The following is a 24,843-nucleotide window of genomic DNA, read 5'->3' on the forward strand; positions in this document are numbered from 1 at the left end:
GGATGTGTGATTAGATATGTGCAGCTTCGATGCGCGGAGCGATGACCCGAATAGCTCATCATGGTTGTCGTGCTCGGATGCATGACGAAAGAGTCGCTGGACCGAGGTCGCGTTCGGGGCGGAGGGTATGCTTATCGATCGATGCGGGGAATCCGGATGACGGGGATTGCTCGGTCTTTGCAATACAACACACATAGGGATTCATCAGGAGCATCTTTATTGCACTTGGTATTTCTTCATACAAGAATCATGGTTGGCATTCGTTTCGTATGATACGTTAGTGATGCAGGTTCCTTTAGGGCCTCCACCTGAACGACGGGTGCCGCCAATCCAGATCCTCAATCTCTCCCTGCGACTTGCCAGCCAGCTCCTGGTCAACATCAATGGCCTCACGCTGCTTGTTGCTCCTGTTGATCCAGAGCAACAGAAGGATACTCGATATCAAGATCGTACTGCTGGTCGCCAGGTTGAGCCCATTACCGATGGGATAATTGGGCGCATCTGTGGGGAGGAAACTCCAGGTCGAGATCAGCCCGCCTACGTTACCGAACATGACAACAGTACCTAACATTCAGTCAGACTTTGCTTTGATTATGACATAAAGATTCGGGTACTTACCGATAGCGGATGCACGCGCCGTGTCGGACACAACGTTGGCAGAGCCCTGCGCGTTGCACAGCGCGCCAAACGAGAATGCTCCCGACGCGATGAGGAAGGTAGCACCATATCGAACTTGCCCGTCTGTACTGGCTAAGAACATGATGTATCCGATCATCATGAGTGGCGCTCCCAGGATGAAGAAAATCATGCGCCTGTCGAATCTCCAGCTCAGGAATGGTAGGAGAAGTGTAAAGAAGGCGCCCACAATGTATGGTGGCACGGTATGGAGTTGCTGCGAAACAACCGTATCGTTTGGGTATATCGTCTTGACAATCGTGGGCGCGAAGAAAGCTAGACCCTGCACCGTGATGTTGTCGAGAAGGAAGATGAATGAAGTCCCCAGTACCACAGGATTGAAGATACCGCGAAGCGTCTTCTTCCTGTCTAGCTTATCCAGAACCTCGTTCTGGCCGACACGTTCGGACTGGATCAAAAGTCAGCAGTTGTACTATACACACCGATTTGTCTAGCCCAATGCACACTTTACTGTGCAATGCATCTTCCAGAGTAGATGGTGACATACCTTGACACGAGCAATCGCCAAATCCTTCTCTTCCTGCGTCAACCAGCGCGCAGTCTCCGGACGATCTGTGAGCGTCATGAAGGAGATAAGGGCCAAGCAGCATGTGACAATGCCCTCGATAGCAAAGATCATCCTCCAGCGTGTGAGCGAGCCGAAGGAATCGAGCGTGAGAATCGCTGAAGCCAACAAGCCTCCGAAAGCGCCAGCTAGGGGGGACATGACAATGTACAGCGACAGTCTGAACGCAAGCTCGGAGCGTCTGTACCACCGAGACATGTAGTATGCAATGCCTGGTAGCATACCAGCTTCAAAGATACCCAGCAGAAAGCGTACGCCACAAATGGCATGAATGTTGTGAACAAAAGCCGTGCCAATCGATACGATACCGAAGCATAGTGAGATGATAGGGATGAACCATCCCGGGCCGAGCCATTTACAGCAGATATTGGACGGGATCTCGAAGACAATGTAGCTGACGTAGAACACGGAGAGAACGGTATTGTAGTCGTAACCACTGAGTCCAAGGTCCTTCTCGAGGCCCGCTAGACGAGCGTTTCCGATGTTGGCACGGTCGATGAAGCAGAACAAATAGAGAAGGGCCACGGTCGGGATAATGTACAAGTCGATCTTCAGGCGGAGACGTGACTCTGCCTTTTTATCAAATTGCATTAAAGCATGGCCGTAGCTGTCGACATTGTCAGCAAAGAAGATTGAAGAGAGTGGCTAGACTCGCATGTCGGTAGCAGTATGGCCGTGTCCCGCAATCTGGTGCGCGTCCTCTGGCTTGAAGTCTTCATGTTGGCTGCTCGGCGTGTCTTTTTCAGCCGCGTAATCCGTCTGAGCTTCGGCCATGGTGAAGCGCGTCAGTGCTGAGCGCGTTCAGGTACAGAGAGAAAGAAGGAAGGAACGGCCTTTTTCTTAACAACGGCAGGTCGTAACGTCGCAGCCGCACCTCTGCTTTATTTGTACTCCACACCCCCCGGAAGGTCCTCCTTCACGCCGGGTCGCAGCTGGGTCTGGCCGGTGTCCTTGTCAGCGCCGTTTTTGATGGAGCGCGCGCGCGCCAAGGTAGATGGCTGTCATTACTAGCTCTCGAAGTGGTGAAGCGCCTGGGGCACGGTCGCCAGCGGAGCCTTTCGGCGTGGAGACGGCTCTTCCCCGGACTCCACGATGATCGCCGACCCATCTATCTGAAGGCAAACAGCCGTCGCAATCCTTTCATGTGCCGTCGGGTGTCAGCGTCGGTATATGGCCGTTTTTCGGTTGTAGATAGGGCGTAGGGCTCACTTGCTTGCATCGTCATGGCGAGATCTCTACCCGGGTACCCCGCTACGCCACGACTCTTGCCACGACTCTTGGGACTGGGACCGATCAAACATTACCATGTGTCAAGCGGCTGATAGGCTGACGGGCCATTGCATATCCGAAATCGACGGGAGAGTGAGTAAGGGGACGTGTGGGTTTTGCGCAAACGTAAAACGAGTCAACGAATTGCACTGCACGGCCCTTACTAAGCTTTGGAACGCTTGTGGAAGAGCGTCCATCCATCTCATTGGTACATTCAACTTTTAACAGAAGCAGTCTCATAGGAACAGATGCTATGCACTCTGAAGAAAGCGATGACCAAAGTTTTCGACCTTCTCACCGGTCTACAAGTGCTTGTAGAGTCTTGACGTGATGTGAAGCTTATCGCCTAATCTCGATTTTCGGAGAGATAGCGTACCAGGGTACCATGTGGTGGAAATGATTGCTCGTAATTGGACGCAAATACGTTAAACGCTGCCGATCCTGATAGATATCATACATATAGCGGCCCTTGTGTAAGCGGTGTATACTCGAGGTTTTAACTTCCACTCGACACGCTTCTGTATCAAAGTCACCGCCGCTGCCAGCGCACCGATAATGTTACATCGTTACCCTGACTGAACATGCAACGCATTACTGGCATTGCTCAAACTCTCTGTTCATCTTCAATCTGACCGTTCTGCCCCTATTGAATTTCTGATTCTTCTTCCAGCCAGGGTAGAGCATATCGCACCTTCCAACGACGCAACAGTAGCTCACGGAAACCTTCCATGTCAGCAAGGGCTGCTGCAGGAACACAATGGTACATCGCAGCTTGCGGATGCCCGAAGTAGCCGGTCTCCCTGTCTCGCGCTTCGATTTGATCTTTCTCCTTCTACAAGTCAGCCTTGATCGTTCTCACTGTCGATTATGTACGTACACTGCGCCACTCCTCTGCGTCTATGACAAAGCGAGATGTAATGTCCCACGTGTCAGGGTCCACAGACATTTCGTCATAGTCGAGGTTGCTCAATACGACCGTGACACGGACGCCGGAGTCCATCAGATCGCACACAGTTTGCCGAATGCTCTCCATGATATTGACGAAGTGACGCTCGGATTGTTCAACATCAGGGCCGTCCTTGGCGAATGTGGTGTGTATCTCGATCTCGATGTGAAGCTCTTCTCGGCCTTTCAGTCGGGTGAGAGGATAAACCTGAGCCTCTTGTTTAGACACAGCAGCCTGCGCGAACGTGGAGTCGTCACCGAGGCCGAATGCTGGTTTGTAGTAGTCACTCATCTTGGCTTGCCCGAAGCGCGGATCTGACTCCCAATGTTCGCATGCCAGTTCTATCTTCAGATGACGGATTTTCTGCCACGGGCGCACAAACACCCTCCAAAACGGCTTGTCACTAGGCACTGTTCCGTGCAACAGAAAAGTGCCCAAACTGTCATCTCGCATGCCAGTACATAAACCGACTGTGATCACGAAACGATTCTTCGACCAATATGTCTCGGACAGCTCGGTAGGTACGACCTCCGAATTTGACAGGTAGGACACATCCATTAGTTGGCCACCCGATCCAACAACCGATGGGTCTGTCCGAGAACCAGGCTGTCCAGGAAGAGCAACCTGTATGGTGTCTGGATGGACGCAGACATACTCATAGACAAGGTCACGTAACTCTCGAGGCAGCCGAGTGAGGAAAGGCTCCATGAGAGCCGGCGCTTCTTTCAGGATGATGTGTGTCGACGTAGCATCCATTTCCCTAGTGATGTCACTATGGATCCCGGTTGGTAGTTTCGCGCAAGGTTCCTGGGATTAGGAACAACCTCATCATACCTTTCCAAGTTCCCTACTTCTCTCTTGATGGCGTCTTGCTTTTTCTTCATCTCTTTCATCTCTTGACTGAGCCTCTGCAAATCATCTGAATGAGTTCTCTACACAAGAAGCATATGGGTTTAGCGACTACACAATCCAACGTCTGCATGTTTGCGTGCTTACCAGCTTTGCATGGGTCTGGCGCAGGGTAGACCACATTGCATCGGTGTCAGACGCGTCGGTAGAGCAGCCATTCTGACCGCTGGGGCACATCACGGCTTCCGGAGGTCTTTGCGATGGTTTGTTGGGTGTTTGAGCGTGTTGGGGAGTAGATGCGGTTGCCTAAGGGTTGCGTGAGGCATTTGGAACTAAGCCACGCTAGCGCGCATGTTTCATCTCGACATGGGAGGAACGTCCTAGACAAAAGCATCGTGCGGATCGCAAATCCCGTCTCGTTATGATTTTCGTCTTGAACATTAGGTTTTCTTCTTGGAAAGAGTCGGGTACTTTGAAATTGCCTTCCTGATGACGGCGGATTGCCATGCTGTTAAATTTGATCACACCTGGAGAAGAATGCTGTATCGAACATTAGCCCAGGCGCAAGAAAGCAAAGAGTCGGGAAACGACGATCTTCATTTTGAGACTTCAAACATGCATGGCTGCTATTCTTAGGTCAAAAGCGCCCCAACGCCTACTCAGTAACGACCGAAATACCATGATTCTCTACCGCCATCTCCTCAAGCACCTCATCAACCCTCTTCTCAGCAGCCAGGACTTCCTTCTTCTCTCCGCCCTCAGCAAGCTCCATCATGGGCTTCGTGAGAGCATGGAACCCCGCTTCTCCATATTCCATTTCCACAAATTTGCCCAGCGCGCTGTACACTAGCTCTCCATGACGCTCCTTATCTGCCATCAACACACCCACAGAACGAGCAACAACATCGGCCGACTGCACGTTGCTATCGCCTAGCGCAGCGATCATGGCACGGGGCACGATCGCTGTGTCGGTCCAGGACGGAGCGACGGCGTTGATGCGGATGGGGAGTCTGGGGTGAAGTTGGGGCTGTAGAGCGCGTAGAAGGCCGAGAACGCCGTGCTTGGCTGTGGCTTTGGGATGTGTCAGCACTCAATCTTGATATGGGTTGACGAGACGTACTGTAGTCTTCAGCCGGGAGCCGCGCGAAGCTTGAACCCGATGCTGTCATGACGATGCTGCCACCGTTGGGGTTCTTCTTAAGGTAGTGTATGGCCAGCTTCACGGTGTACATTACACCGACTAAGTTGACGTTGATTGTGTTCATCTTCGGCGGTAACAAGTCGCCATTCTCGTCCACGTCTTCTTCCAGGAAGCTTGTTGATTTTCCTATTCCTGCGTTTGCAAAGGCATGGTCGATTTTCCCGTACTTCTGTTCTGCTGCTTTAAAGACGTCGAGTTGCTCTTTCCAGGACGTGACGTCGGCTTTCAAGAAGGGGACAGATGATGCTTCGGGCTCAGGAAGGGGAGTGAGGTCGCTAGCAAAGACCTTGCCGCCATGCTTGATGATCCTTCGGAGTGTCGCAAGTCCTATGCCCGATGATGCTCCTGGTGCGCGTAAGTAGTCGGTAAAGGATAGCCGGTCATGCTATCCTACCAGTGATGACAGCTACCTGATCCTTCAATCCATCAAGTTGACTGTCCGAGATAGTGAAGCTCGTCATTGTGTTGACTGGGACAGTATATTTGTGGTGAAATGTTAAAGTACTGGGTTGGGAAAGGGCGACTTGAATACAAGTAAACAAAAAATGTCTTGGCAGGTGCAGAAATGGGTGAATAGGAAAGAACAGAACAACTTCCTGAGGGACTTGAGAGGAGGCATTTAGGAAGGGGCAGATGTACTATAATTAGCGCAGATGCTCAAATGGAGAGTCGCCAAAGCAGACGCCTACGCCGCATTGTAGCTCGGGACCACGGCAGACCCCGCATCAACGTACGACTACGCTAATCACCGGTGTTCGGTACCTAGGTAACTTGTGTCACTGGGAGGCACAGAGATAATACCAACAATTATGTGCCCATTGTGACAAGGGTTCCTTTTGGCTAATTTGCTGGCGCCTATTCGTGTCAGGCAGCTAACTTTGGAACTGTGCCCCGAACAGCGGACGTTCTGTTGTGCTCACCTCGCAATGGAGCCTCAGATGCTCAGTATGAATGTACGACCGGACCGGGTGCGTTGCGCTGCTCTTGACAAGGTCGACACCTGGGTAGGTTATGCTCCAATGCAGCCTTCAAAGAAGCCTGCCCAACTTGACAATCCGCAGTATTGCTCTTTCGCTCCTCTGTATTTTTGCTTCATAGTCAACGACCGCATATGAACCCGCCATCATTTTTACAAGCGACGCGCGCGCTGACTGCCGTTGCATTTGGGTATATGTCCGCCTCTCAAGCACCACCGCCGCCTCCTCCTCTTCCGCGACCGCGTCCTCGGCCCCTCATGCCTCTGCCTCCACCACGATCGCCCCGGTGGTCTCCTCGTCCATGCATGCCTCCTCCTCGGCCGCCCCGGTTCGCTTGGTCCTTGGCTTGCTGTTCCTTTACAACGTCGACGATCTCGTCCGGCACTCGAAGGTACTTTATCTGGAAACTGGTCAGTAGGGTGTATTGAAAGGAACAACCTGATCGCTTACTGTGCTTCCGCGAACGTAAATCTCTGGTAATCTCATGAACTTGTCACCGTCGGCGCTCGTTTGCACAACCTCTTTCAGGGTAAGGTTCATCCATGTGTCGCAGTTGACGAGCAGTCCGTTTAGGGTTTCGCCGCTCTTCAGTTCGACGAGCATGGGGTGGCCAGTCGCGGCCGTCAGAAGGCCCAATGGCAGCTGTGTCGAGAGTCAGTCAAAAAGCGTGAGCTGCTGGTGAGTGAGGTGACGTACCATATTGGCGACCGGGGTGGCTCGCAGATAGGCTGGGTCCTACTTATCAAGTATTGTGGATTCTGAGGAGAATGTCGCAACGCAGTTGGAGAGGTTCCTAGGACTGGGTGAGATCGAGGGCGGGATACGTGGTCGGGTTAGTGATGATCTCCCTCATTGCATCGCAGGCCGCGAGAGCTCGGACCACAGTGCCTTGGCGAGCCAGCCCTACGAGATGCGACCGAACACCATCCCTCTACTCCGTATATCCACTCCTCTAAACACGACCAATGTAGTCGACTTACTTCCGAGGCCACCAATAACAGATGGCCGGTCCGAATGGGTTTGCACCCTCTACTCACCGAGACCTCTAACCTGCACGTGCACGTGTGGCAGCTGTGCGTAGACTATGCATGTTCTTCAACTGCTTTGATTATCATGATACCAGATACATGTAATACACTCATAGAGCGAATTCGTAAGGCAAGAAATTGGCATGGGCGCAAGTCAGCGGGTGCGCAGTCGCATGGACGAGAACCGCACCAATGATGCTGCCACATGGCCTCTCAGATCATACCTGGGTAGATTTCATCGCAACCACATTTGCATTTACAAAAGTACACACATTCGCATCCTCCCGTATCCCAGTGTTTCATCACACTGCATTATGCATAGTGCTGCCAGCTGAATCGTGAGCCGACGTCTAAGCCACGCTCACGCTGACGGCAGCCACTAGCAGCTCTGCGCCTTTATACACCGAAACGCCCTTCCACTGGTGCCTGATCGAACCTCTGGGAACATCTATCCCATAACCCGCCAAACCTCGCTCTCTTTGCGGGTCGGTGTTCGTGTGCGCTGTTTGCACACTCGCTCTGCTGTACAACTCGTGTTCTTTTTTGCTTTCAACATGCGTTCCTTCAAGTCCAAAGTGCTGTCAGCCTGCGCCTGGGCGGCACCTGTACTCGCCGGCGTCATACCTCAACACGAGCGTCACGCTGCTCGCGCCGACGGAAATCTTTTGCAGCTAGGTACGCGCCCCTCTTATACTATTCCACATTCGCCATCCGTAGGCAGCTGCTGAACTTTTGCTAGACCTTCAACAGAACTACGCGCAAGCTACCTTCAGTGTCCCCTGCACTGGCTGTCTTGGCCGCGATCACACGGACCAGGATGACGAGTCTTTGGTAAGGCCCACCCTCAGGCACCTAAATACCATGCCACCTGCTCACCATCCTTAGACCTTGAGCTTCACCAGTCATGCCCAGGATCAAGCTTGTGGCTCTTCCAACATTACCCTGAACGGACTTCATCTTCCCCAAGAGTGGAACGGCGACTTCGCATCTGGTTCCGGTTCCTACCAAGGCGTTACCGACCTCACACAGAATGAATGGTTTCTGCAGCACGACTTGGATCTCGAATGGCAGACAGCCTGTCTTCGTGATAACCTGGAAACGGAAGAAGCAGCCCAAGTAGTAACGGTCAACATCAAGGCCATCGACGGCAAGCAAGTTACCAAACCTGCCGGTTTTACGATCTCGTTCAAACCGCAGACATCACCGCCTTCTCTACTCAGACTTGAGTCTGTCCCCAACCCCTCGGCAAGCAACAAAGACGTAGCTGAATCCTGGCGCAAACCTCCTCGGTTATTGCGTCTGGCCTTCCACAACGTCACCGAAACTTCGAAAGCAAAAGGCAGAATCCCGTCTCTTAAGGACGACATCCGCGAGTTGAAAGTTCTTCAGAGGGAACTCAAAGAGCTCGAATCCCTTATCGCCGAGAAGAAGAAGCAGATTCATTCAGTTCTAAGGCAAGAAGCGAAGGAACTATCGCATCAATTGGGTGAATGTGACGGCGTCTCGTGCATCGTACAGACTATCGCCCATGAAGCAAAGTGTGCTTGGGAAATCGTATCCTTCCATTTCAAACCCGATCAACGATTGAAAGAGATGAACAGCCCCGAGCAAGTGTTCGCGCAGGCACACGGTCATGCTGCACAGGTAGCACAGATGTCTGGAAGTCACCTTAAAGCCGTGACTTCAACACCCCAGGTATTCGAGGCTCAAGCAGTATGTGTCTCCGTTTAACACCCCGCCAGTTGAAGCAAAGGCTCTGATGCTGACTCTAAATAGAACGAACTACCACCTCGTCCACCTAAGCCATCACCCTACCTTCTCGCCCTCGAGATCACACTGGGTGTTCTCTGCTGCGGCTGCCTAGTCGCTGTCATCCGCCACAAGTGCAGCAGCCTGCGAACAAGGACCGAGCGTGCCGCAGCCCGAGAAGAACGTCTCAACGCCCGCGCCTACCGCCGAGCAGCCCGTCAACACGCATGGCGCAGCTGGTGGCGCGGTAACTGGGCCCGACGCGACAATCAACGCATCGCCGACTACGAAGAGAAACGGGCGCTGATCTCAGAGCAGGAAGGCGTGCTCGAAGATGCGATGCAAGAAGAGATCAGGCAGCTAAGAGATGCCCATGACGTCGTCAGCGACCTTGTCCGAGACGCCGAAGAAGGCAGGGCAATCAACCACACCCCCTGCGATTGCCAACGTCAACGGCCTCGCGCTCCATACTCGCCCCTCTCTACAGCATCGACCTATCCCCCAACCTCCCTCCCGGAGATCCCCTCAAGGCCGCTCTCCCGCACAGACAGTCTACCAAGTTACCGTTCAGAGCCCACCGAGCCTCCAAGCTATGAGTCTGATCTTGAGGCCTCGGAGGTCGTAGCAAATGGCTTCAGGCAATACACGACGGCGTCTACTACGTCCGAACGGAGTTCGCATTGGACGCCCGATAGTAGTGTTGTTGATGTGAGCCCCAGGCCGAGCGCGGAGACGCTCAGGTATCCTGTCAGCATACTGACGCTTGATGAAGAATCGGATGCAGACTGAGCGCCTGCATGTTTGTTTCTGAGAAGGCACATCATTCCGTCTTTGGCTACTCATACCCGGTACTTACCACGTAGAGGTTTCAGAACTTTACATCCACATACCTCCTCCGTCCGCGCACTTTGGAGATCACATCTGCTACGCCTGTAGTACGTCCGGCGCGAGCATACGCAGTACAGCCGCCCAAAGCTTCCACACCATTTCTGTTTTCATCGTCGGATCATCTGCGACTTGTAAACGTATTCCTTGCCTGCTATTCCTCCACGCATGCAAGTTTTCTGTTAGTTTGGTGTAAGGCGCCTAACTGGCTTGTTGCATTCCCCTTCTTTTGGCTACAACAGCTTCATTTCTAGCAATGTTGATACATGGCAATGTCCGATCAACGGGTGGTCAGAGGACACCACCCACTAATACCTCGACGTCCTCATGTATAATAACAAGCAGTGAGAAAGCATACACAAGCGCGAGACGCGATTCTTGTAGTTCGGAGTTGTGGTCTGAGACTTGCATTACTAGCAAGCCCATAATACCAATCCATCAAACACATCAAGTCATAATGCTTGCAAAAACGTAAATCATGTTATACAATTGCAATTCTCCGCGTTAAGCGATCCATCTACATAATGTACAAACACATCACCATCCTTCCCATCACCTACTCTACCGATTCCGCAGGTACCAGTTGAACGCCAACTGTCCCGTCTCAATATGGAACGGTGTAGGCACCTCTGCCAACCCTTGTCTCGCAACAGGATGCCTGAGATAGACAGCCGCGCAGATATTCTGATTAACCTCCAGATACCGCGGTATAAACGCAAAAGCACTCATATAGTCCCTCGGCCGCCAGGGCGTCGCATACGGCGCCCTCGCATCGCGCCTGTTCCACGCAGACGTGTGCTCGGTTTCTAACCGTAGTTTCTCAAATGCGGACCGCAGACGCGCTTGGTCTTCTTCGGAGATGAGGGGTTCGGCGGCGGAAGCGTCTTTGGGGGAGGAGGGGGTCGTGGCAGCAGCGCGCTCGGCGATTTGCGTCTTGAGGAAGTCGAATTGCGTGTCGAGGGTCGAGATGGTCTCTGGGTTTGCGGTGCGCCAGAGACTTATGGCTTTCTTGACGGATTGGCGGAAGGAGCGGAACTTTTGCTTGTCTTTTGCTTTGACGTCTTCGGCGAGCACGCCGTCGACTTGCTCCATTAGGTCTTGGAGTTGCTTCTTCAGCTCGGTGGGTGTGGGCTCTTCGCGTGTGGATGGGGTGATTACGAAGTCGTCTTGCTTGGGTTGCTTGGGTGTTTGTCCGCCGTTTTGCTCCCGCTCTGCGGCGCGGGCAGCTGCCTTTTCTTTGGCGATACGACGGGCGGTTGATGAACGTTCTTTCGGCGCGCCGGTTGCGAACATGACGGAGGAGGGGTCGACTTGGAACATGTCGCCTGGGTTGAGAGCGTAGCCGGGGTAGACCATCTGGTTCAGTCAGCGGTGATGGTGTGCAGTATGCGAAAATTGACGCACCTTCTTGCCATTGACCTTCACCAGGCCGTGGACAACAAATTGCCTCGCCTGTCGGACACTACTCGCGAACAATGAGCGGAAGATGGCTGTGTCCAATCTCCTCTCCAGTGGGTAGTATGCCATCTGCATGTACGGTGTCATTGGCCCTGTCCGGGCTTTGTCCATTGAATCCGCACCCTGTCCTCGACCAGCTGCCTGCTCTGAACCATCGTGTTGGGCGAGATATCTATGGTCCATGGCCACTACGGCTGGCAGGTTCCGCCGGAACATGTGCTTCCACTTCTTCTCCCGTATGTGTTCGCCATGGTATGCTCGCGTCGACGCCTTGGCAGTCCATTTCTGCTGGAAGTATGTGCGAGTGGTGACGTTGGGTGCCTTGAGCTGTGATAGGGCGTACAATGACCACCGCGACCAATTCTGGCGGACATTCTGCAGCGTGTCAGCCTACGGCCATTGTCCGCCTATTCGAACAATAGCAAGCATACCAGCTTCTTCAGCGAATGGAACCTCGGCTTCTTCCTCGGCATGGTGAAGGCGGATCAGAATTGGTGATATTGTTACAATAGCGGCCCACGCGGCGAACGTAAATCTGGATAGCGGTCCGTGCCCGCCTGCATCGAAAATTCCCCACTAAGAACCATAGCTATCTCTCACCTTTGAGCCTTTTCTCTTCAACACCCGCCAACCTCTTTGTCGCAGCCTCAAATCCGCCTTTTGCAGCTTCTACACACTTACGCGACTCAAGCTGCACACATATTGACCATGGCAGACTCACAGACCACTGCTGCGCCTGCCGCAAACCCCGCTGAAGTCTCCAAGACTCAGAACACCGTCGACGCCAACACGACTGAGTCAAAGACTGAGTCCACCCCCTCCAAGTCCGAGGACAAGGCCGCCAAGGCCGACGGCGAGGAGAAGTGGGAAATCAACGGCAAGTCCGACAGCAAGAACGACCGTCGCAACGATCGCGAAGACCGCGGTGACCGTCGCAATGACCGTCGCGATGGCGGTCGCGGAGGTCGAGGTGGTCGTGGTGGCCGCGGAGGAGGTCGCGGTGGATTCAGCAACCACAACAAGAAGTACGCTCACATCTTGAAGTCTGCCTTTACTAGTACTAACTTTGCGCAGGAACAACAACCTTGACACATTCGACAATCTCCCAGACTCCGACGACCCGAACGAGATCCGCCAACAGGTATGACTCGCACTCTCAGAACCATGGCCCACATTACTAACAGGCCCAAGGTCGAGTTTTACTTCTCTACCCAAAATTTGGCCACCGATGAGCACATGTTCGTGTCTCTTGAGGGCCCCAAGAACACCCCCGTTTCTATTCACCACGTCTGCACTTTCAAGCGCATGCGTCGCTTCAAGCCATATAGCGCCGTTGTAGCAGCACTTCGCGAGAGCAAGGACCTCGAGGTCGTCGATGATGGCGAGTACAGCAAGGCTGGCAGCGAAGCTGTCAAGCGCAAGGAGCCCATTTCCGTTCCCACCAAGGAGGGTGACGACGAGAACCCGCCTACCACAGTGGACCTCTTCTACCGCCTGAAGAACAACTCCTCCAACAACATGGACAGGAGCGCCTACGTCAAGGGCTTCGGTAACGAGGAGGATGCCGGCCAGATCGCCTTGGAGAAGTTCTTCCGCCCTTACGGCGCTGTCATGATCCGCAAGCGTCGCGAGGATGACGGCGCCTGGAAGGGCAGCGTCTTTGTCGAGTTCGATTCTGAGGACTCTCGCAAGCAATTCCTCGAACTTGACCCCGCTCCCAAGTACAACGGCAACGAGCTCACCGTCATGGGCAAGAAGGAGTACATTGAGATGAAGTGCAAGGAGAAGGGTATCAAGCCCGACTGGGAGTTGACCGAGCAGGAGAAGCAAGAGCAGCGCAAGAGGCTCCGCGGCACCAACGGAGACAGCGGTCGCGGCCGAGGCCGTGGAGGAGGTCGTGGTCACGGCCGCGGTGGACGTGGCAACGACCGTCGCGACAACCGCCGTGACGGCAACCGTAACCGTTCTCGCTCTCCCCGTGGACGTCGCGACCGCAGCGGCTCCGTCGACAGCAACGACTGGAACAAGCGTCGCGATCGCTTCAGGGACGGCAAGGACGACCGCTCCAGCCGCAAGGAGGAGAAGAAGGAGATTGAGCGCGACGCCCACGGCGTTCCCGTCATCAAGGACTCTAGCAACGACAACGCCTCCAACAAGCGCAAGGCCGACGACGGTGAGCGCACCGAGAGCCCCAAGAAGAACAAGCTTGAGATCAAGCAGGACGAGTAGGGACCTGTCCTCTCGTTTCTCATGCTTTCAGGACATTTTCGTCGCTCACCCGAGTTGACTTAACTACACACCTTACGGAATGTTATTGCATACTATGGCGTTGAAGGATTACCACATTTCTACGGTCATCGCTATGATACCTATTCATGTTCCGGGCTTTTATTGGGGTTTCGGGCAAAAGTTTCTCTTCTCTCTATCTCATGGATGGATGGATGCATCCGCCTGTATATGGTATTCCTGCATACAGTGTCTTTCCTGCGCATACATGTAGCTTCACGACGCATGAGTTCGGTAGCATGAACGATGAATGGAGATACTATCACTGAAACGAGTTGAATGCTGATCTATGCTGGTTGATGGACATGTGATTTAACTGACAAAACAATAGCCTTATACAAAAGATTCACTTCGATATCCCATCTTCCCATCTTCCCATCATCCCTCAACTCAATCCCATAATCTTACCCCCTCCCCCGGGCAACTTTACCCTCAGAACCGCCCCCGGAAAAACCCTCCCATCAACCCCCTCATTCCAATTCGGCTGCCTTGGCAACTGATTAATATTCATATACAAATACCCATCTTCGCCCACACTCGCTCCATCAGGCCAAATAATGCGCGGATCCCGCACAAAAGGCTCCGTCATCTTCGTCTGTGGATCATAGACGTAAATCGCATTATGCTCAGGCATACACTGGTACACCAAACCATTGCTATCGCCCTCGAAGCCATTCGCATTACCGCCGCGCTGACCAAGGTTGGTCACGTTGTTTGCGGCTGTGAGTTCGGCGAGGGGGTCCGAGGGTGGAGTTAGGAGGTTAGCCGTGGGGATCGAATACAAGTAGTCCGACGTGAGCGGACTGTAATATATCGTCTCCCCATCCGGAGATATCTGGATCCCATCCAACCCCTCCCTCAGCGTCTGAATCGGCTGGCCGATCGTGCGTTGATAGAACGGCACGCCTTGGTAGGACGGGACGTCGCGGTCCACACGTAAAGTAGAGGGATGCTGGGTTAGTCGCCGCCAACTCTCGCCCGTACCCAGGTCCAAGACGATGAAGCCGGGCCGGCCTTCGTCGCTGCTGTCGACGATGTATGCGACGCCGGCGCCGGAGGAGGTGGTGGTGGGGCGCAGGTCGAACCGGATGTCGTTCATATAGGAGGAGGGGAAGTGCACGGAGGCGGGGAAGGTGTAGGTTGCGTAGACGGTATCGTTGGAGAGATTGATGCCGAGGATCTTGGGTCCGCCGGGTTGGGCGTATGGCATACTGGGTGCGCCGCTGCCGTCTGTGATAGTAGGTCGACCGGTATCTACAACCCAAAGCGTTTCCGGTCTGCGTGCATTTTCAGGCGTGATGTAGAGGGCTTGAACGCTGATTAGACCTGTGCTGTTGTTGCTGCCGAATGGGATTCCGTTCCAGCTTGTGTTTAGTTGGGAGACGGGCAGGTTGAGAGATGCGGATGGATAGGGGACTTCGGCTGTTTTGTTGACGACTTCGCCGAGCGTGTAGGCGTAGGAGCCGCGGGTGTAGGTTGCGAAGAAACGGCCTGTCGAGGAGATGGCTAGCCCGATGGGCCATTGTGTGTAGTAGTAGTGGTATTCTTCTATTTCGGGACCATAGGTTCCGGGGTCTGTTTGCAGGATCGTGGTGCTGCTGTTTTGGAAGGTGATTTGTGCTGCTGCGCTTGCTGTCAACGCGATGGTTGAGAGAAATGAGGACCGCATTTTGATCGTAACGGCCTAAGGGTGGCTTGTATTGCTGTTTTGATGAGTGGACCTGAGGTGTCTTTAATACACATTGCAGCTTCCTCCCGCTTCTGCATCGTGATGTCAGTCGTCAATAAACGTCATACCCTTGCACGTTCCTTGCGGCATGTTGTGTGGTACATGCTACCAGCAACGGCAGTTAGCTTCCATGACGTTGAGCATTTCCGGGTTTAAGCTTCCCTGGTCGTACCTGCATGAAGCGGCTCTGTCGATCACGTTGATCTCGCGGACTACCATCACCAGAACCAAGAGATCGCAAACGACTCGTAATCTATGAATTCTTCTCTAACCGTCTTGCTCAAAAGGGAAGTCATAGAAAGTATCGATAAGATGATGCAGATTTTGACATCGTACTACTGTACAAAGCAACCAAGCACAAACGCCTTCTGGGGACTTCCAGACCTCAGTGGTAATGCTTTAGATCCAAAAGAAGAACAGAGAGGTGCTGAGCTGACAAGTTGACACAGCTTGCCGAATCAGACCTGAAGAACGAAATACACATCAGCAAGTGCTGAGCCTGAAAACCTTGAATGAAGATGTGGGACAGAGTCACTCTACCGTCCACCTTTGCTGACTCTCCTTTGGGATGGACTACCCACAAAGCTACCTCGTGGACTCCGACTGATGGCCGGCATGAGTGGCACCTTCTCCATGCCCAGCTTCGTCTCGAAGATGCGCCCAACGAGCGCCTGTACGCTTCTCTGCACATCGGGTGCCATCTCCGTGCCGAGAAGCCCGACAACAAGCGGCGCAAAAAGGTCCACGTTCTTCTCGAAATCCGTAGTGGGCAGGCCAGTGTATCCGTCCAATACGGTCACGACGACGGGACGCCAAGTCACAATGTTGCGTTGTTGAGTCTCTTCGTCGAGATCGACGTATGAGGCAATAATGTCTTCGCACAGTGGGATCAGGGCAGCTTCGGTATCGGCGCGTGATGCGGCGCGATCGTTGGATGTGTCGTGGTACATTCGGAATAGGATGCTGACGTACACCGACGCAGATCCGCTTTCCTGCTTCAACAAGTTTGGCGGTTGCTTCATGAAGCCTTCCCTGAATAGGCGTGACCTCAAGTCACGGTTGGCATTGAAGCGCTTGGCGAAGTGGTATGACTTCTTGAGTACAGCCATGAGGCGGAGCAGTTCGCCAGACGGGATCTTCTCGTAGACGGCTTCGTTTGTGAAGAGCTCTTGAACCGTCTCGATCATGAGGAGTTGTAGAACACACTTGGTGATGATCTGGTTGAAGAAACGACGGCGAGCAGCAGTTACGACAACAGGTGGTTGCTGAAGATCTTGGTTCTCGGGACGGTAGTCTTCTAGCTCTTGTGTCTGACGTTTCGGTAGCGGGGATGGCATACGTTGCTCCACCCCGCCACTAATGCTAGCGGAGTCCGATGTAACTAGAGACGGTCGCCTTGCGCCTGAGAGACCGTTGATACCGAGCGCATTGTCAATCTTTGGTTCTTCAGCAGGTGTTTGAAGCGACAATTCGCCGGGAGGCCCTTCTCCTGTAGGTGTCGTCAAGTCCGATGAGTTGCCGGTACCGTTCGTCGAAGTACTTTGTGCTGAAGAGCCGCTCGTCGCAGCAGAGAATAGTGCTGTTGCTTCGGTCCTTTGGAAGAGATCGACGAATGCCTTGACAATCTGACTCCAGTGATCTGCCTGGAATTTCTGCACGTTCTGCAAAATCAACTGCTGTAGACAATTGCTGCCGATGCGTGCTAGGGTGTCGTTCTCTTGGCATATACAGAGGGCAAGGAGATCTAAGAACCGGTCGAGCATATACTCTAGCGAATCGAAGAAGTGGGTGAAGAGTTTGATCATGTTGCGCAGAGCCTGAATCATCGTTGTCGATAGCCAAACGGAAAGCTCTTCATGGTTCAAAACCTTTGTCATCTCAGATTTTGACTTCAAAACCATAAAGATGGGATATAGAAGCTGTCGCCAAAGCATGTCCCAGAAATCCCTTGGAAAGTCGCCTCCATAGCTGATTAGGGTATCAAAGAGATAGCTCAAGGCTCTTGATCGAACCTCCAGATCCTCTCCAGTCATGAGGACGTCGTGGAAGGCGAATAATACTGGGAACCAGAATTGCTCTTCTTGGGTTTGTCGGCTGGGTTGCTTCGGTATGGAAGAGCCCTTTTCGGAATCCTTTAGGTACCCAGCACGGGCGGATAGAGAGCACTCGGGCGTCCGTAACATCTTGGGTACAGATGACTTGAGCAGTTCTATTGCTTGTAGCGACTTCTTTTGGAACTTGAAATTCTTCGAGAATTCAGTCAGACAGACAATGAGATCTGCAAATGCGCCTTGGGAAATGACAACACCGAAACGGGTATTGTACACTTGGGTGACGTTCTCAAACGCAAGGTTGACGATGCCCTCTGCTGCTTATTAGTAATTGTACAAGTGAACTTCAGAAAATGCATACCATAGGGCTCTCTGGCGGCCACAGTGAAAACACCAAACATGGTTTTCCAGCCAGACCGAATGTTCTCGCCGCGCGCTTGGATCATCTGAATCAAGCAGCGTAGCACCATGTCCTTGACCGAGACAACGTTGGCGTTGTTGATAATGTGCTCAAAGGGTTTGAGGAAGTCCTTCTGGAACTTGAAACCGGGCAGTTCCTCAATCTCCATGAACTTCATAGAGAGTTGCCGTAAGGAGTTGAGAGCGAAAAATACGACGTTAGTGTTGGTGTGACATCCGACCTCGTTGAAGTGAGCGCCAAGCACCTGCCAGATGTTGGTCCACTCAAAGCGCACACGCGTCATGTTGTAGCCACTGATTTCCACGAGCTTCTGCAGACTGTAGGTACGCGGTGATTCGCTCTGCCCAGACGACTGAATCTCTTGCCAGCTGACCTGAACAAGAGCTTTGACAAAGTCTACAATGGCTTCACCAGATAGGTTCGCACTGTTGGTGAAGATGCGGTCTACTCCTCGGACAATGTCAGTGGATCGGCTCTCCTCGGCTACTTCGGATTGGAAGCTCATAGTGCTGGATTGTGATGTTGGCCTTCGACGGTTGGCTGGAATATTGAGATTTTTACGCGACTGCGTAGTGCCTGAACTCGACTTGAGTACATCCGGCACGGCACGTTCGTCGATACCAGCTGAGATGAGCTGGAAGCGGTCCAACTGGGAAACACACGTGAGGACCTCGCGCCAGGATTCACGTAGAAGATTTCCTTCCGTCTGTGCAATCTCGATCAAGGCTTTCAATGCCTCCATGTTCCGAGCCTTCATCTCGCTCACGTTGTAGAGGTTTGTGAAGCGCGAAAGGAAAGCTACGAAAGCCTGTCGCGAGCTGTCTAGATCGAACAAGCACGATATCCGAATTGCTAGTTTGATGCCCTCGATACAGAGGCGAACAATCTCAATGTTGTGATCTTGAGCTTGGCCGGAGAGAGCAGTCAAAATTGGCATCCAGCTGACTTCGAACATGGGTCCGACGTGCTTGGATGAGGATGCAGGGATGAATTTGGAAACTGGAAGAGCTGTTGCTGTTCTTCGTTGAGCTCGGAGGAGCTGCTTGTACAATTGCTCGGTCTTGTTAGCCATTGCTTCCGACGCTTGTACGATTGCTTCTCGCTGTAGGTCGCGAGCACCACCCGTGAGTACCTGTCCTATACTAGACAGCCCTCCAGTGGGTTGTTGATTGAGCAGACCTTTGTCTGCAGCGGCTTCTTGCTCTGTGTTCAACACGATCTCATTCTGTGAGATCTCATCGTATATGCCTTGTAGGTACTCATCCGGCAGATCGGCGTTGTCGTTGATGCCGCGGTTGTTTTTGATGAAGTCTTGTGGTGTCATACGTGGACCCTTCATCTTTTTGCTATGTTGATCGACGTTCAACATGATGACGGAATATGACAGAACGTATGCAGTGTCGGCGTTGGCGTATGCGTTGGGATTGCCGGTGATGTATCGTTCAGCAAACTTGAGCATGAAACGATCGATCTTCTGCGCCTCACCAGGCAGTCGGAAGCTTTGGAGGAAGCGCCGCAGGGCATCCGTAAAGCGAGTCTTGGTAAAGTCCATCAAATCCACGAATGCATGCATGATAGCAATGTTCTCGGGATCTCCCTCACCGAGGAACTCTCCCAGTGCCGTCTTGTCGATCTGATCATTGTCGAGAAAGAAGCGAGCAATGTCCTCAGGTTTATTTGAGGGAATGAAGCCTTCTGCGATCAAGGTCTTGAGTCCACGCTTCGGCTTGTAGTTGAACTGACGCAACGCGCTTGTCAGGGCCGTTTTCCTCTGCTTTGCTTTCTCGAGCTGACTGTAATCGTCCTCGGCAAGCGGCGTGACAGTTCCAGAATCTGCTCCGACCATTGGTGACTCTGAAGCAAGCCTAGTGTCGGTTGATACGCGAAGATTGTCGAGCGACGGTCGTAGGTCAGGGTGGTTCGGTTTGGTGTTGTCAGGCAGGGCTTGCTGAGCCCAGTTGACGAGAGATCGGAGGATTTCAACCAGAGCCTCGAGAGACTCCTGCTTCATTGCGTATTCTTGAGGGTAGCCATGTTCCGTGTCGTGTGATGAGTTCATGGAGACGGTCGTCAGTGATGGTGGTAATGTGCCTCGGCTCTGCCAATCCATCTGTCTTGATTGCTTCTCTCGTTGGTCCTGGTACGCTTGCTGCTGCACAGGTGTGATGGTGACGGGGTTGCTGGAGATTTTGGACAAGTGTTCGACGACGCGTTGGAACATGTTGTCAAGTGCGGTGCGATCGCAATCATAGTTGAGATAGATCTCTACTAGTGCTCGGGGGTCTGCAGCCAGTCTTCCGAATATTGTCAAAATGTATTGCTTCTGGAATGCAGGAGCACTCCGCTTGTCTAGAGTTGCAAGGTAGATTTCCTTTAGGAACACCTCGACTTCTTTCTTGAGTGATATGCGCAGGTATTTAAGCATCTGCCAGAAAATCTCGCAGGCAACTTCGAAGACGTGCTTCACGGAACTTGCACCGTTCCGGCTCAGGCTCAAACAAAGATACTGTTTGACTGCCTGTATGAAGCTCGTTGGCTCGTCGCTGCCACTGCGGATAGTGGCATATGGCGATACGAATACAGCAATATTATTGAAAAGTATAGTGTGGATCATGTGCAGGGAGAGAAGCTTTGAGCGCATGCCCTGGGACTTCACATCGTGGGCATGGTCCACTGACAGACCTTTCGTGCTCAGACGACACATGGCTCTGAAGACGAGGTACGCGTCTTTGACAAATATCTCATCTTCCTCCTCTTCTTCGGTGTTGACATGAGGCGAACCCTCTTGACCGGACACATGTCGTGACCCAGCTTTGCCTTTGATGCGAGTCACCAGCGTTGGCGCATTATCGTGTATACGGTCGTCGTTGAAGCTCATGTTGTTTTCGAAGCTTTGCAGCGTGATCTTGGGGCCAGTGTGTCGGTCGACTGCCTTGTCGCTCGGTTCGGCGTTCTCGGCATCGTGCTCGTCCTCTGCATCGTCGCCGTTGGCTTCGGATCCGGTGATGTCTTCTGCGCTGCCCTCCTCGGGCTGTACACTCTCACTTGAATGCCCCTTGTCATTCAAAGACGAGCGCGATAGGTTCATCCGAGCTTCCTTGATAGAAAGTCTCGTCTTGACCCTTTCGAAGACTGTGCCAACCATTTGTGTCAGTGCACCCTGTGCTACTTGTTGGTTCGCGCTTGACTTGGAAAGGAGGAAGATGTTGTACGTGAGTCGCACAGCCTTCAACAATCCTGCTCCGTGTACAACGATCTTGTCGTTCAAGATGGCTGCCAGCAGCGACTTGACGATTTGGAGTTGGACTTCGGGCGCAGTGGCCTCGCCTTGGAAGCAATCGCATATCGTGTCTATGGCTCGTTCGATCAGAGGAGGGGCCTCGCTGTTGTCGGCTCGCGGCTCGGCCGGCACGGAGAAGTAGGAGTAGCTGATGAGCTTGCCGATGCAGTCGAGCGCGGTGATGGACACGGGGACGTTGGGAGCCTCGGAAGCAAGTTGGAGGGGTTCAAAGAGGACCTCGGGGTTGATGCGCGCCGGGTCGCCCTCGTTCTTGATGGCCGACAAGGCGGCATTGGTGCTGTCGCCAAGTTTCTTGTTCTTCCTGGCATCTTTGGAAGCTGCGATTGTCTCGAGCGCGGTGACGACGAAGACGAGGGAGCTTTTTGTGGATGGTCGCGTGGCCGTAGTGGCTGCCGTGGACTGCGAGTCGGTTCGCGGGCGGTTCTCGATAGGCAGGCGGTGGTCGAAGATCTGCTCGGATGATCGCGGCGCGTCGCCTCCATTGGGGACGTGGAGGACTGGTGTTCCGGGCGCAGGTGTCGATGTTTCCGCCTCTTCCCGTGGAGCTTCGGGCGCTGGGGACGACGTATCCTCGGCGTGCTCTGATGCCTGCTCTGACGCCTGCTCCGACTCGGCGTCTGAGGAGTCGCTCTCGTCCTCTTCTTCTTCTCGTGTGTCTGCGGCAGGTGCATCTTGCTCCTCCATGTCGGACTTCTCCTTGTCCTCTCGGGGCGCTGGCGGGGGTTCGGTGTCGGCCATAGTTGTTCACGTCCGGGATGTTTGTAGGAATGTCGCTTCCTCAGCAACCATGGCGGAGAAGGAGCGATTGAAAAAAGTGAGGGCGCGGCAGTGGTGACTCGGACTGGCGCAGTGCAGTGCAGAGCAGCGGACAGCGGGCGAGTCTGTGCAGGCGTTGAGCGAGTCGTGCTCTGAGATGACACTTTGTGTCTTTCCTCCTGGCTAGTTACGTACCTGGGACCAGCCGCGCGGTAGGCTAGGGTACTGTGGCGCCACACTTGCACCTGCTTCAGCCACAGCCTGGCGCCACACTTTGCGTCCTGCCGGGAAATGTCGCATCCAGCATAGACCCTCATCGGGAGAGAACGCTAGTCGCCGGGTCTCCAACCAGCTGCACTAAACTTTTCGTTGAACAGTCTTCCATCTCCTCCAGCCCTGACCGCTAAGCGCCTGAGCCTCCAGCTCGCTCACCTCTGTCTGCCTGTCGCCCTCGCCCGACAAGCCCGTCTTCCCCCATTTCACGTCGCTTGGAGTAAAATCTCAGCGCCCGGCATCCCAACACAATGCCCGCAACCACAACTCTGCTGTCCCGGGCTGGGAGCCAATTGAGCTCGCGGGGGTCAATTGCCCTGCGCGGCGCCCTGCCCACCTCGAGATGCTCCGCGTACGTTAGCTTCGCTCCTTCTTGCCTGGCCTTGCCCACAATCCTCCGACGAGCATAGCTGACACGCCGTATACAGACGCACACCAGCCCTGTCCGCGCTCGCACGCTACTATGCCTCCAAGTGTGAGCACTCCCACCGCGTCCCTCGCGACGAGATACTCCGCTGGCCATCGCATTGCTAACGCAGCCCGCAGCCTACCCCTCGCACAGCGTTATCAGCATGCCCGCCCTCTCCCCAACCATGACCGCCGGAAACATTGGCGCATGGCAGAAGAAGGTCGGCGACTCAATAGCGCCCGGTGACGTCCTCGTCGAGATCGAGACGGACAAGGCACAGATGGACTTTGAGTTCCAGGAGGAGGGCACCATCGCCAAGATCCTCCGCGACGCTGGCGAGAAGGACGTCGCTGTTGGAAGCGTAAGTCGAGGTACACAAGCGTTCGAGGATACCATGCTGACTTCCGCAGCCCATCGCTGTTATGGTCGAGGAGGGCGAGGACGTCTCCGCGTTCGAGAGCTTCTCCATCGAGGACGCCGGTGGTGACAAGAAGGCCGACACTCCCTCCAAGGAGGGCAACGCCGCCGAAGCCAGCGAGCCCCCGAACACTGGCTCCAAGACCGCTCCCCCCGCCAAGGAGGAGTCTGCGCCCGCCGCCATCGAGTCTGAGTCCACCGGCGACCGCCTAGAGACCGCTCTCCAGCGCCAGCCCGCCGTCTCCCCCGCCGCGAAGAAGCTCGCGCTCGAGAAGGGCGTCCCGATCGGCTCCATCAAGGGCACTGGAAAGGGCGGCCAGGTCACCAAGGAGGACATTGAGAAGTACAAGCCCGCTGCCGGTGCTGCCCCCGCTGCTGGCGCCTCCGCTGCCGCCTACGAGGACGTCGAGGCTACCAGCATGCGCAAGGTCATTGCTACCCGTCTCCGCGAGAGCATGCAACAGAACCCCCACTACTTCGTCGCCTCCAACATCTCCGTCTCCAAGCTCCTCAAGCTCCGCGAAGCTCTCAACGCCTCAGCTAACGGCGAGTACAAGCTCTCGGTCAACGACTTGCTTGTCAAGGCTCTCGCTGTTGCCGCCCGCAAGGTCCCCGCTGCCAACTCCTCCTGGCGCGAGGACGGCGGTAAGGTCATTATCCGCCAGCACAACACTGTCGACGTCTCCGTCGCTGTCTCTACCCCCGTCGGTCTCATGACCCCCATTGTCAAGAACGTCAACGGACTCGGCCTCCAATCCATCTCATCTCAGATCAAGGACCTTGGCAAGCGCGCACGCGACGGCAAGCTCAAGCCCGAGGAATACCAGGGCGGAACCATCACCATCTCCAACATGGGAATGAACCCCGCTGTTGAGCGATTCACCGCCGTCATCAACCCCCCACAAGCTTGCATCGTCGCAATCGGCACAACAAGGAAGGTCGCAGTACCAGGCCAGGCTGAGGATGGCACAGCGAGCGTTGAGTGGGACGACCAGATTGTCATCACCGGCAGCTTCGACCACAAGGTTGTCGACGGTGCCGTCGGTGGCGAGTTCATGCGCGAGCTCAAGAAGGCCATTGAGAGCCCTCTCGAGCTTATGCTATAATCTGATTCTATTTTCGGTGCATTTGGGACGACTGTGTAACTTTACTATTGGGCTAGATGAGATTGGATCTCAGGGACAGACGATCTTATGTACAGCGGATGGCGCGTTTTCTATCCCCCATGATCATTTGTCCAACTGTCGTATTGCATGATAACCCCTTGTATGAAAAGATATCTCCCTTCTTCGAATCGTTTTGCGTCTGTTGTTGCGTAGTTGATCACCCTGCACGCCCGGACTAATGGTAAATCTAGACCCGGATTCTCGCCTGGAAATCTTTCTGCGAACCGGGACGGTGGTAAGCTATATAGCCGGCACGTATATGCAGGACAATAGGTGAACATCACAGCTCAGTCATCCCACACCTGCGAAGACCACATGCTCGTATGGCCCCACAGACGAGGCATTGGAAGGGTGTGTGGGGAGCAAACAGGCTGGCTTCACAGCGAGTGAGAGCGATAACGTTATCTGTAC

General features: G+C 53.9%; 10 protein-coding genes across 10 annotated transcripts; 3 read left to right on the top strand and 7 right to left on the bottom strand.

The window, feature by feature from the left end:
- Positions 1-295: 295 nt before the first annotated feature.
- J4E85_010283 (uncharacterized protein) lies at positions 296-2,035 on the bottom strand (the record flags this gene model as incomplete). Its single annotated transcript, XM_051474495.1, has 4 exons — positions 296-564; positions 619-1,084; positions 1,184-1,868; positions 1,917-2,035. 4 exons carry the CDS (start codon positions 2,033-2,035, stop codon positions 296-298), a joined length of 1,539 nt encoding a protein of 512 aa, XP_051321685.1.
- A 1,099-nt stretch (positions 2,036-3,134) lies between these two features.
- Positions 3,135-4,508, bottom strand: J4E85_010284 (uncharacterized protein; the record flags this gene model as incomplete). The annotated part of the gene is made up of 5 exons (XM_051474496.1): positions 3,135-3,173; positions 3,222-3,362; positions 3,408-4,236; positions 4,311-4,384; positions 4,473-4,508. The coding sequence occupies 5 exons, from the start codon at positions 4,506-4,508 to the stop codon at positions 3,135-3,137; spliced, it is 1,119 nt and encodes a 372-aa protein (XP_051321686.1).
- Positions 4,509-4,980: 472 nt separating this feature from the next.
- On the bottom strand, positions 4,981-5,987 carry J4E85_010285 (uncharacterized protein; the record flags this gene model as incomplete). Its single annotated transcript, XM_051474497.1, has 3 exons — positions 4,981-5,390; positions 5,446-5,871; positions 5,921-5,987. 3 exons carry the CDS (start codon positions 5,985-5,987, stop codon positions 4,981-4,983), a joined length of 903 nt encoding a protein of 300 aa, XP_051321687.1.
- Positions 5,988-6,708: 721 nt separating this feature from the next.
- Positions 6,709-7,106, bottom strand: J4E85_010286 (uncharacterized protein; the record flags this gene model as incomplete). Its single annotated transcript, XM_051474498.1, has 2 exons — positions 6,709-6,903; positions 6,954-7,106. The coding sequence occupies 2 exons, from the start codon at positions 7,104-7,106 to the stop codon at positions 6,709-6,711; spliced, it is 348 nt and encodes a 115-aa protein (XP_051321688.1).
- Positions 7,107-8,085: 979 nt separating this feature from the next.
- J4E85_010287 (uncharacterized protein) lies at positions 8,086-10,069 on the top strand (the record flags this gene model as incomplete). Its single annotated transcript, XM_051474499.1, has 4 exons — positions 8,086-8,206; positions 8,271-8,362; positions 8,417-9,244; positions 9,308-10,069. 4 exons carry the CDS (start codon positions 8,086-8,088, stop codon positions 10,067-10,069), a joined length of 1,803 nt encoding a protein of 600 aa, XP_051321689.1.
- Positions 10,070-10,726: 657 nt separating this feature from the next.
- J4E85_010288 (uncharacterized protein) lies at positions 10,727-12,096 on the bottom strand (the record flags this gene model as incomplete). Its single annotated transcript, XM_051474500.1, has 3 exons — positions 10,727-11,521; positions 11,570-11,998; positions 12,055-12,096. The coding sequence occupies 3 exons, from the start codon at positions 12,094-12,096 to the stop codon at positions 10,727-10,729; spliced, it is 1,266 nt and encodes a 421-aa protein (XP_051321690.1).
- Positions 12,097-12,331: 235 nt separating this feature from the next.
- On the top strand, positions 12,332-13,852 carry J4E85_010289 (uncharacterized protein; the record flags this gene model as incomplete). The annotated part of the gene is made up of 3 exons (XM_051474501.1): positions 12,332-12,648; positions 12,698-12,764; positions 12,815-13,852. 3 exons carry the CDS (start codon positions 12,332-12,334, stop codon positions 13,850-13,852), a joined length of 1,422 nt encoding a protein of 473 aa, XP_051321691.1.
- A 602-nt stretch (positions 13,853-14,454) lies between these two features.
- J4E85_010290 (uncharacterized protein) lies at positions 14,455-15,578 on the bottom strand (the record flags this gene model as incomplete). The annotated part of the gene is made up of 2 exons (XM_051474502.1): positions 14,455-14,504; positions 14,546-15,578. The coding sequence occupies 2 exons, from the start codon at positions 15,576-15,578 to the stop codon at positions 14,455-14,457; spliced, it is 1,083 nt and encodes a 360-aa protein (XP_051321692.1).
- A 596-nt stretch (positions 15,579-16,174) lies between these two features.
- On the bottom strand, positions 16,175-22,149 carry J4E85_010291 (uncharacterized protein; the record flags this gene model as incomplete). Its single annotated transcript, XM_051474503.1, has 2 exons — positions 16,175-18,003; positions 18,051-22,149. 2 exons carry the CDS (start codon positions 22,147-22,149, stop codon positions 16,175-16,177), a joined length of 5,928 nt encoding a protein of 1,975 aa, XP_051321693.1.
- Positions 22,150-23,033: 884 nt separating this feature from the next.
- On the top strand, positions 23,034-24,372 carry MRP3 (Component of pyruvate dehydrogenase complex, mitochondrial; the record flags this gene model as incomplete). The annotated part of the gene is made up of 2 exons (XM_051474504.1): positions 23,034-23,210; positions 23,260-24,372. 2 exons carry the CDS (start codon positions 23,034-23,036, stop codon positions 24,370-24,372), a joined length of 1,290 nt encoding a protein of 429 aa, XP_051321694.1.
- Positions 24,373-24,843: the final 471 nt, after the last annotated feature.

This window comes from Alternaria conjuncta (assembly GCF_024043145.1).
Source record: "Alternaria conjuncta strain BMP 0040 chromosome Unknown scaffold_22, whole genome shotgun sequence".
NCBI lineage: Eukaryota > Fungi > Ascomycota > Dothideomycetes > Pleosporales > Pleosporaceae > Alternaria > Alternaria conjuncta.